This window comes from Phalacrocorax aristotelis, chromosome 2, assembly GCF_949628215.1.
Source record: "Phalacrocorax aristotelis chromosome 2, bGulAri2.1, whole genome shotgun sequence".
NCBI lineage: Eukaryota > Metazoa > Chordata > Aves > Suliformes > Phalacrocoracidae > Phalacrocorax > Phalacrocorax aristotelis.
This window is the reverse complement of record NC_134277.1, coordinates 102,109,608-102,120,425: the sequence shown is the minus strand read 5'-3', so window position 1 is coordinate 102,120,425 and position 10,818 is coordinate 102,109,608. Positions and strand designations below refer to the sequence as shown.

General features: G+C 49.0%; 1 protein-coding gene across 1 annotated transcript in view; it reads left to right on the top strand.

Annotated features, from left to right (window-relative positions):
• Window positions 1-5,513: 5,513 nt before the first annotated feature.
• PARD6G (par-6 family cell polarity regulator gamma) overlaps window positions 5,514-10,818 on the top strand; it is a 71,955-nt gene continuing 66,650 nt past the window's right edge. The window contains exon 1 of the mRNA XM_075084534.1: window positions 5,514-5,835. Within this exon, the coding sequence (XP_074940635.1) occupies window positions 5,764-5,835 (72 nt within the window). The 5' untranslated portion in view covers window positions 5,514-5,763. The remainder of the gene's footprint in view (window positions 5,836-10,818) is intronic.

Sequence of the window (10,818 nt, the reverse complement as noted above, 5' to 3'; positions counted from 1 at the left end):
TCAGAAAACCAAGAATCAAAGTAACTGAAATGGAGAAAAATAATCAGGAAATTCGGCAAATATATGTGCAGAACAAATATAGTTTGAATATTTCTACATTTTGTGGGCAATGTCATGTCCTGGTGATTCATATAGCCAGAGCATACTTTGGCGGCAGAATAAGGAGCGCAGTCCTCCTTCCTCCCACGCCCAAACTCACCTCTACAAGTCAAACTCACCTTTGCTATCCTTGTAAAGCACTCTTGCTTTTAACCCCAATTAGGTGTAATCTGGAAAGATGACAATCAGTCTGATAACCCACTCTACTCCCTATCTAGTGATGCTCAGAGTTTGGCCGTTGGGATCGTGGTACCTCAGCAGCCTTGGTTCCTGAATTATTTGCATGTTGATACATGTCAATATGTAACCAGTTATATAATATCCATCAGTTAAACCGAAGTGGCAAATTTTCAGCTGACACAAGAGCATGTTGACCTGATCTGCTGAAGGCAGGGTACTTGCATCCAGATGGTCTGGGAACCTCTGCCCGCTCCCCCCAGCGCGTTGGCAGCACTCATGCTGCTCCCTTCCCGGCGTTGTTTCAAAACAGAAGAAAATTGAGGTCTAAAACATAGTGCTCCTAGCATCCTTTCATGGCCAAGTTCTCACCCCCGGTGCTTTGTCTGGCCTTCTTTGGCGTGCTTTTCCCTCTGCTTTTGGGCAGAGCTGCCATGCGCACCCTCCTGAGACCTCTCGGGGCCTGGCCAGCCACCAAGCTGTGATGGCAAAGCCCAGCGGTGGCATGGGGAGTAGTATTCTGGAGAAACAAAGAAGGTAAAGGACACCGGTAGTGCAGAACAGTTCTTTGGAGAAATCCTGGGAGCTGCAATAGCAAATGCCAGTCTCTGTGCTCGCTTGTGCTCTCTGCAGTGCAGCTCACCAGGTTCTGTTCCCTCAGCTACAGCTCTGGCCTCTCCTCTTTGAGTATTCTGTAGTAAAGTCATGCAAGAGGTTGCCTTGATGCTTCATCATCCTGGAAAAAAGCATCATCAGGTTTCCCCACCTCTTGAGAACAAACACCCATCTTGCTTTGCTCTATTTCCTATTAGATGCACATACATCTGGTGAAGGCCTGAAGGCGAAAGCTCTTAGAAGGAAAGAAAAAGCAGATATTTCATCACCATGAGGGACTGGACAATGGAAAATCACTGAAGCAGCTGGCCTCTTGTCCTGGAGCATCCATTACTGCTGTGGCTGTGGCATTTTCCTTCCTGCTCCCCTCTAGGTACGCTCCTGCACTGGAGCAACTGATGTTCGCTGGCATTGTCCTCTGCGCTTGATGGCGTGGAAACCGTCCTCGCTGTGGCAGGAACACTGCTCGCTACAAGAAAAACAATAGTTGTCATCCCCCTTCTTCCCTCCCTTGTGCTACTCTTCATTCTGGTTTACATTTAAAGAAACCAAAACCCGCCTGTCATTGCAACAGCTCCCCGAAGTCCTTGGGATTTGCGATTTGTAGCTCTTGCAAATTCAGCATAGGGAGTGGGGGAGAAAAATAAATCCTTGGATGTGAGTCTGGGGTATTTTTTCATCTCTCAGAGAATGTAGATGAGTTGTTAACACTAATGCGGCATGCAGCTAGTCGGAGGGAAGCCCCTTGCATGCTGAAAAGCAGCATTGCAGAGTCAGGCAGATGTTGCAGCACCTTTCATTGGTCCAGTAAATAAAAAGCTTTGAAAACAGGAACACCTAAATATTTTTTTAATGGCCTATTAGGATCCCTGGTCTGTGGCATCCCTGACCAGTTTAGGGCAAGAAACAAGGGTATTTGGTGCAGTGCTGCACGCAGGAAGAGGCTATGTGGCTGGGTAAGAGCAAACGTGCCCCCATACTCCACATGCTTCTGGGAATAAGGCTGCAAAGAAGGGCTGAGAGATGGGCACCCAGGAAGAAACTGTGATTTAAAAGCTCTGCAGGTCAGAAACAGGTTAAACTAACTACGGATTACTAAAACAGATGAAGATTTATAGAAATTGTCAAAGGAATGCAGTGCCCTTGGCAAGTGATGAGAAAAAAAAAAAAAAGGCAACTGAAAGGTGCCTGAGCAAAAGCAGTTAAATTAAAACCATCTTTGTGACTGAGTTTGAGGAGGAAAACAGCTGGTAGGGGCTGCAGCGCGTGGTGCAACCTGGGGCCGGGGCAGCCTGGGAGCACACGCAGTGCTTTGGTTCCTGCTGGTGTATGGAGCTCATGCCACTGCTCATTACAGCACGGCGTGGGCATGGGAAGGGGAGGCAAGAGAAGAAGGGTTTTTCTCAAGCTGTCTTAATCGTGCCTCTGCTCTCCTCTGGTGGAAAGAGATTAAACCTGGAAGTAATTTGGAAATGGGAAAAAAAAAGGTGTATCGTAGTAAATTTACAAAAATGGACTGAACTAGATTTCAGTGTAGCTTCATTGAGAAGATTAACTTTTAATAAATTCTTATATAATATTAATAAATAACAAAAAGTCTTAATAAATAATGTAGTATGTTATTAAATAAGTAATTGTATCATATGATTGTATTTTTCTACAAATTAAAGTATACAGCCAGGTTTTCATACTGTGACCCCATACCCATGCGTGCACCTATTTTAACCTAATCAATGAGCTATCCAGAGGCTGATCATTCCCTGGATCAGAGTGGGTAAAATTTGTTTATATTAATTTACAGAAGAGTGGATATTTAACTTAAATTGGATTTAAGTAAAACACTTGTATTTTAAAGGTCTGCTCATCATTATGTTTGAAATCATGGCAACATATATTAAAACCTGAATAAAAATAATTGAAATAAAAATATCTTTTTCAGGTTTACTGATGGAATTTTTTAAAGAGGCAAACAGTTCGACTGAGAAAAAGCAGCAGAAACCAAATTTTGTTGAAGTAGTTTGAAAACAACTTTTGCTAGCACTAGCCTCTTCAGGGGTATAAAGAGTGTATTTCCCCACATTAGTGTATTCACTTGTTTACCGTGATAAGTGTTTAATGCAAGGTTGAAAAAGCAGGCAGGAACGGACCAGCAGAAAAGCAGCTCTTCTTATGAGTGAATTAAAAAAAAAAAAGGGGAAGCAGTGACCTACCACTTCTAAATCTTTGTAGGATAGAAGAAATAGAAGCAACATCAGCTCCACTCCCCAAATACAGTCATTTGTGTCCTCAGTACACCTGTCAGCTTCAAAGCCAGGGTAGATGAGGAGGATTGTGTATTCATGTGCTGGGGAAAGTATGAACAGGATCTTCAATGGCTGCTGCTGACAGGGAAGGGAAAGTGGAAGTCCCCGTAGCCCTGCTGGTAAATCAACCCCCGTCTTACGCTTTGAAAAATGTATCTTTATTCTTTACGAACCCAGCATGGCTTACCAGCTTTCATCTCACGCCAAAATATGTATTTTTTTGTTCATTTTAATTGAATTCCCATTCTGGTTGCACACAGCTTGGTAGGCATTATTAATTTGAAGAGTCTTTATTAATATAAAAGAGATGGTAATGAAGCATATGCACTCCCTGAAGGAAGCATAAAAGACAAATGAGTTTAAACCGTACTTCTCAAATGAACATCACAAATACAAGAAGGACCAAATTTAAAGTTATGACTCAAATTAAATCACTTATTGATTGCCAACTGTTGAGAACTCATTTTTCCTTAGAAAAAAAAAAAAAACTAAAAATTTGAAACAAAAACTAATAAAGATCTTTCCTTCTCTGTGGTTGTGATTCTGAGTTCAGCCACATCACCACGTGCCTGAAATGTATAAGAGCACCCCTGGGGCTCTTTCTTGACCCAGGAGGTAATGCAAACAGCTGGGTCTGTTTCTAAGGGTCAGCTGGAGGACCGGTAGGCTGGAATAACACCCCACCTGAAGCCCCTGCTGATGCTCCCAGCGATGCGAATAATACCAGCATTTCCCCCGTTGCAGGTTACATGACTAGACTGGTCCTTTAGCTACTATTTAACTTTGCTCCAGTGAATTGACTTTGTTGCTCCAGATGTTGGACCACTAAACCATATGGATCCAGCTGTTGATTTCAAGGTCGATCTTTAAATGGAAATATCCCAAAAGGATGTGCAGTCCCCGAGCACACCGGGGATACTGCGTCTCCACAGCTCAGCCTTGGCCATCACAGCAGGGAGACAAAGCCGCTGCATTGCTTGTACTAAGATAAAAAGAAAGGAAGATCAAGTTCATGCAAACATTTAGTTTCTCAGCTCTCTATACTTTATTTTTCCAGTTTAGCTTACAGCAAGCCTTCCAAATACAGTGCAGGCCCAGAACATGTGGCAAATGTTCATTTCAGTTCCATTTTCCAATAAGCTGGAGCTGGTTTGTAGCTGGGGCAGCTGCTTTGATCCTCCCGCTTGGAGTCACATGAAGAGTCAACTCAGCTCTTTTCTTTTGCCCCTAAATTCACGGGTACTCCCCGTCACTGCCATTGACACCTGCCCAACGGGTCTGGAGAAGGGAAGATGGGTGCTCTGTCACGTCTGCTGGGACTTTATGCTCCTTCCTTAGATGGTCAGACGATCCTAGGAGATGTCGAGCGGTAGAAAACCGGTTGCACAGGTTGCGCCTCGTCCTCAGCTTCTTTACATCACGGCTGATGTTTTGGGCAGTGTCGGAAAAAACACCACTGTCAAAGACTCTCAGTGACTAAAAGAAATTGACTGAAGGGAAAAGGCCTGTTAGAATTTTAAAGGTCCTTGGCAGAAGATGGAAAGAAGTTCCTTCAAAATTCTGAAATTAATAACCCACCGAAGTAATAAGGGCTGCTAGCAGAGGGAGGCAGTCCGCCGATTTATTTCAGCGAGGGAGTGGTGGAAACTTTCCTCCCAAACCTGGTGATCTGTGGTCTCAAAATAACAACTTGGAGCAGTTTCCAGATTCCCAACGCTCTTTACGAATAATCAGTGCTGTCCGGAAAGTGCGTGCGGGTCTCTGCGGCACACAGCGGCCACCTCTGAGCACCCCTGCGCCCGCGGGGCACCCCCGCATCACCCTCCGGCGGCTACTTCGGGCGTACTTTCTGCATCCTGAATGATGCCGGCGGCAGGACCGCTCGCCGCCGGTGAAACCGGGCAGGTGCGCACGCCTGCCAGGCGCTGGGGCCGAACGCCGCCCCCCAATAAAGCCGTTTGACTTTGCGCCTGCACCGCTGCCAGCCTTTCGGGGCAACGCTTTAAAGCGGCGCCCCCGCGCTCCTCCGGCCCCGGCCACCGCCCGCCCTCGGGGGGGCGCGCACAGCGGGGGGGCCCCGCACCCACCCGGCTGCCCGCACTCGGCTGCGACCTCAGCGGGGCAATCCCCGCGGGGGCCCCCCGGCCCCCCGCAGTCCCCCACGGCGCAGACGCTTGGGGCCAGGGCGCGCCGGAGCCCCGCGGCCGCCGAGGGGCGGGGCTCCGCCGGGAGGGGCGGGGCCGAGCTGGATGGGTGGGCGTAGACGTGGGCGTAGACGTGGGCGTGGCCCGTCGGCCCAGGCCCCCGCCCCCCCCCTCCCTCCGCCCGCCCGCCCGCCGCGATCCGCGGGCGCGCGGCTGTTGGGAGCCGGAGCGCGAGGCCGGCGCAGCGGCCGCTCTCATTGGCGCGCCGGGCACAAAGTGGCCGGAGTGGTAGCGAGGCGCCGCGTGCCGCCTGTCGCGCGCGGGGCGATCGGCTCGCGGGGGCGTCCTGGGGGCGCGCGGCCCGCGACGGGAGGGGGGAGGCGGCGGCGGCGGCGGCGGGGGGGCAAGGCAGCGGGGCCGGGAAGATGAACCGGAGTTTCAACAAATCTCAGACTCTGCGGTATCTGGAGTGCAGCGCGGTGGAAGTGAAGAGTAAGGTGAGGAGAGCGCGGCGCGGCCTCGACCGGGGGCGCCCCTGCCCCTCCCGCTCCCGGCGGCTCTCCCGAAAATGAATGGAGCCTGCCCCCCGCGCCCGGCATCCCGCCCCCTCCCCACGCCGCAGCCTCCCGCCCGGTGCTGCCGGAGCCGTGCCCCAGCCGCATCCCCGGGAGCGGTGACGGGCTGGCGGCAGCCCGCGGAGAGGCGGGATCCCCGCTCCGGGCGCAGCTCCCGGCCTCGCCCCCGGCGAGCCGCCCCTGCCCGGCGTGAGGCGGCGGCGTGAAGGGGCGGCGGCGCGACCCTTCCCAGCCCGTCCCCGGGGCGGTGGCGGGGCTGCGGCGGGCGGGCGGGCGGGCGCCGGGGGCCTCGAGCCCGCAGCTCCCGCTCGATCTTTTGTTTCGCCGCGGGGACTTCGGCACTAACTTTGTGGGGCAGCTCGGAAAGCGCCGGTCGCCTCGGCAGGCGGGAGGGCTGGGGCTCGGGCCGGGGCCGCCGGTGGGCGGGAGGGGAGGCCGGAGGCGGTGACGCCCCCGGGGTGCTCCTGCCCCCCGCAGCCACGGGAGCACGCCGCCCGGCAGCTTCGGCCGTCTCCCGGGTGGTGGGTCGGGTCCCCCGGCGGGGTCTGGCAAGAGGAGCGATGGGTTGGGGGGAGAAGGGCTGGGTCCCCCCCACCTTCCCCCCCACCTCCCCCCCGTCCCGACCGCTGCTGGCAGTGCCGAAATCCTGAATCCTGCCGTAGTTCGGAGTCGGAGAAGCCAGAGCGAGGCCTGCGGGAAGCTTCACCCTCCCGTGGCTGTTTTACCAGGTGTTACCTGGGGGTGCCGGCACCCGCCATGAGCCAGCCAGCTTTTGCACGCTTGTATTGTTGGGGAAGGAGTTGTGATCCGCAGGGCTGTCTGTGCAGAAACAGCTGTCTGCTGGGGGTCGCCTTCTTAAAATGATGATATCAGTTGGCTGTGTCTATCCCTGGTCTTGCTGAGCTCTCTTCAAGAGGCTCCGGTTGTTCTTGGTTGAACCAGCACGTCAAAATCTTGTGTGCCGCCTCTGTGTGCAACAATAAGTAGCTTTTAGAACGTAAAGCTCAAAACTAAAAAGCTAAAACTAAAAGCTGGAAGCCTGTGTTTTATATACATATAACAGAAAAGCCATAGGCAATGCATACGTTGAAAAGAGCATGGAGTAACATTAGCATGTCCTGGAATTGTGCACAGCCCTGATCACCTGCTAAGGTGGTACTGGAGGGAACGTCTTTGGGACTTTGTGGTTGGTGCTCCCCATTTTTGTCCCTTGCTGCTGTTAACATTTGCATTCAGATCAAACAGCCTTGAGCAACACAGAGACCAGAGGATGGTCGGATGGCCTCAGTGGGAGAATTACTTTACGTCCAAAGGAGTCTCCAATCATTTCTAAACGTGGCACCTTAAATACAGGTTGAGGCCCTTATTTCCTAACCTCCTGTTGCCACTTGAAGGGGCTCAGTTGGCCTGGAAAGTTCCATCCTGCTTCTGTTGCTGGCAAGTTTTGGTTCAGTTTGTACTCCTTCTAAGGTATAACCCACTCACAACATTCACTGTGGTCCCCAAATGCTCCAGATCCTGTTTTGTGGTTACTGAGTGATACCCCATGCACTGTATGAACTTCAAACAAAAAACTTGACCACAGATAAGAATTTTTTTAAGTTCATCTTTTCTCTTCTACTTTAATATTGCTGTACCTTGAGTTTGTTCTATTAACAGTTAAAAAGCAACCTTATAACAAACACCTCATAGCTTCCTTAACTGCTACAGGAATCCTGTGAGTGAATCCTACATAGTTGTATAGACACCGAGTGATTTAGGGAGGTTGTAAGTGTACGTATTACTGCAAATTTACGGAGAGAAGGAAAATAAACTGGTGTGGGAGGGAGGGGTTTACCCGAGGTCTTCTGTAGCTCAGGGTTCTCACTGCTGACAGCCCAGAAGTTACTTTAGAGAACTGGACTGCATTGGAAGGAAACTTAAAATAGTGGCTAAGTTCAAAATATCCTGCTGAGGGCCTACACCCAGTGATGATCCATTAACGAGCAGCATGGGTCAGCGGAGGCTGTGCTGTTGAGTTTCCTGGTGCTGGTGGGGGTTACACTGTTAGCGTGACTTGTGCGCAATAACATCTAGACTGTTTATGTAGCAGGCTGTTGCAGGTTGTTGGCGAACAGCGGTTGGTACTGACATTGCAAGATGGTTTTCTTTTGTTTGTAAAGCTTATAGCTTCCCTCTCACAGAGTTACTTTTCAGTGGTTAGAAATAAATCCAGTGAAAAGTTCTGGCCAGTGGTACCTGGTAAGGTACTGTATAAAGAATGACCTTATACCTCTTGTTAAAACATGGTAATCTTGTAGGGTCGGTTACGATGCTGTTTGTCTTGTCCCTGTGGATCACTGGGTTGTCCTGCTGCAATCATCTAGAAATACAGATTAGGTTGGTGGGTTTTTTTGGTTTTGTTTTCGGTTTTTTTTTGGATCAGGTAGACTGTCTAAGGCTGGAGAAACAAAAAGATTCAAGAATGCTGCTTTTGGTAGCCATCTGTAGTCAGCCTTTTTGAACATTTAGTTGGCTGTGTTTTGTAAGTATGAGGCCTGTCTGGACTTGCCTAAGAACTCGAAAGTTGAGTCTGAGAACTCATGATTTTGCAGCTATCGCCTGAGAGCGCGGGCTGCCAGGTGAGCGGAGGTGGGTGCAGCTCAGCCTCTGCGCCAGGGCATGCTGCTGGCCAGGGATCAAGGGATTCGCGGGTGGCTTTTCAAAGGCTGGGGAAGTGGCAGGCCGTGGGCAGGTGGAATCCCTTTTAGCGGAGGAGCTGGGTGTGAGAGCGTGCTGCTTTTACACAACAGTGTGAAACTGCTTTTTCTCCTTCTCCGAAGATTGAGTTGGATGTGAAGGAGCTCTGGAAAAAAATAGCTGTGGGGAGTTGGATGGGTGATAGCCTGCAAACACTGGGTGTTTGATATCCCTGCCTCTGTTATGATAACCAGGTGGTTCCTTCCTTCAGGATAAACCACCATCTAGCTGGTGTGTTGCATTAGTCAGGATTCAGAAATGGCTCATGTGAAAACTGGGCAAGATTTTCCAGGATTTCCTGAGTTTCTTTCCTTTTTTCCAAAAGAAAGTTTCTGAAAGTTGGTTTGTGCTCTGGATTATTGGAAGGGGAGAATTTGTCAGATCTGTAGTATGATACTGGGTAAGACACTTCTCTGACAATCCCCAAGTCTCCTTAAGTTTTAAGATTCTTGATGTGTGTCAGAGGATTATTAAAAAAAAAAAAGTGGCGGGAGGAGTGAGGGAGCACCTTGTTGACTGAACTCACTTCAGTTTTTCAACATCCTTCTTGTGCTGAAGGTCCAAAACCTGCAGGTGGTATTTCTCTTTCCTTGTCCAGTAGACATGTGAGCTTTGTGGATGATCGGATTTCAGCTGGTCTAAATCAGCCTGTACCTTCCCTGGACCCAGTCTGACCCGTCTCCCCCGCTGGGAACGTGGCCTGCAGGCATGCTTCAGCTCCCAACGCTGATGTCCATGGATATTTTAATGCCTTGTGACTACCCAGTGGGAACATTTGGTTTTTTTTTGCAGTGACATGTTCTTTGGCTACATGTCTTTGGAGAAGGATGAGCTTTGTGGTGCTGTGTAATACTTTTTGGTGTGTGTCACGTTGGTTTTACTCTGCGTGACTGTAAGGTGCTGCAGAAGCCGCCTTGGATCACTGTGTTGCAGCAAATACTGAAGGGAAAAACAAGAGCATTGGCCATCTGTGTGCCCCTCTGTTTTCAGACATGTCAGTGATGGAAATTACTATAGTCTTCTACTTTAAGAAGTCTTCTTCCTCCAGGCTTGCTCCCTTCCTCTGTATCCTCCCCTGACTGGCCTTATAATCAAAACACTTAAAAGCTTATTGCTAGATAGGAAAGCGGAAGGACAAAGAGAAACCTGCTTAGAAATTGGCTCATGTCATAGGAAAATATTAATTGAATTGTAATTGCACCTTATCCCTCTTCTCACGTCTTTCAGGACAGAATACATTAGAAGCGCAGTTCTTATCTAGGTGTTGTCTGTGTAGTCCAGGATTAATGTTTCAGCCCTTTTAGACAGGATCTGAGATCACGTTATCTTGCTGGCTTAAGACGACTGTGTATTCTCATGTGTCTAGTACTCACTGGCTCCTTTCCCCCATCGGGTGACAAGTGAAGTGTCTATCCCCTCTGAAGAAATTGCCTCTAATCTCTGAAAAAGGTTTCCAGATGACCCTTTCTCTCTCTCTTTTCCCTTTTACCAAGAGCTCCAGCGCATGCGATGTGTGGGCCTTTTTTTGTTTGTTTTGTTAAGAACACTGCCTGTGGCCACAAGATCCCAAACCTATTTTTTCATTTTCTCTCCTTAGCTTTACAGAGAGGTTGCAGGCCTCTTTTCCCATGAGTGTAAGTCTACAGAAGAACAAATACTTTAAAAATAGGAATTCCTACATTAATGATGAGACTTCTCTTTAGTTATAGCTCCATGTAGCCAATCTTCTCTCATCCTGCTCTGAGTGAAAAGGTGGTTGGTTTTTTTTAGTTTTTTTTTTTTTTTCCTTGAATTGTATATACAGCTTTTCAAATAGGAGGATAGGTATCAGCCCGAGTGTGTATTTCTTCTCCAGTCACTTGGATGTTCTGGAAGTGTGAGGCAATCTTATACCTCAGAATATACTACCTTAGGCCTTTAAATGGCAACCCTTTGAATTGTTTGTGAAAGTGTGTTTTTTTGCACTTTGAAACTGACAGTTTTATGCTTTTTTGGCTTAAAAGCAGCAGAAAAATATTTCTCTTCTACTATATTATTTCCTGCAAGCTGCATGTATGAGTAAGAATTAATTTTCATGTTTTCAAAAGTACTGCACTCGTGGTGTAAAAAAGCACACCACTCGTGGTGTGTAAATGCACTTGTGGTTCCCTGAAAAACAGTCCTTTG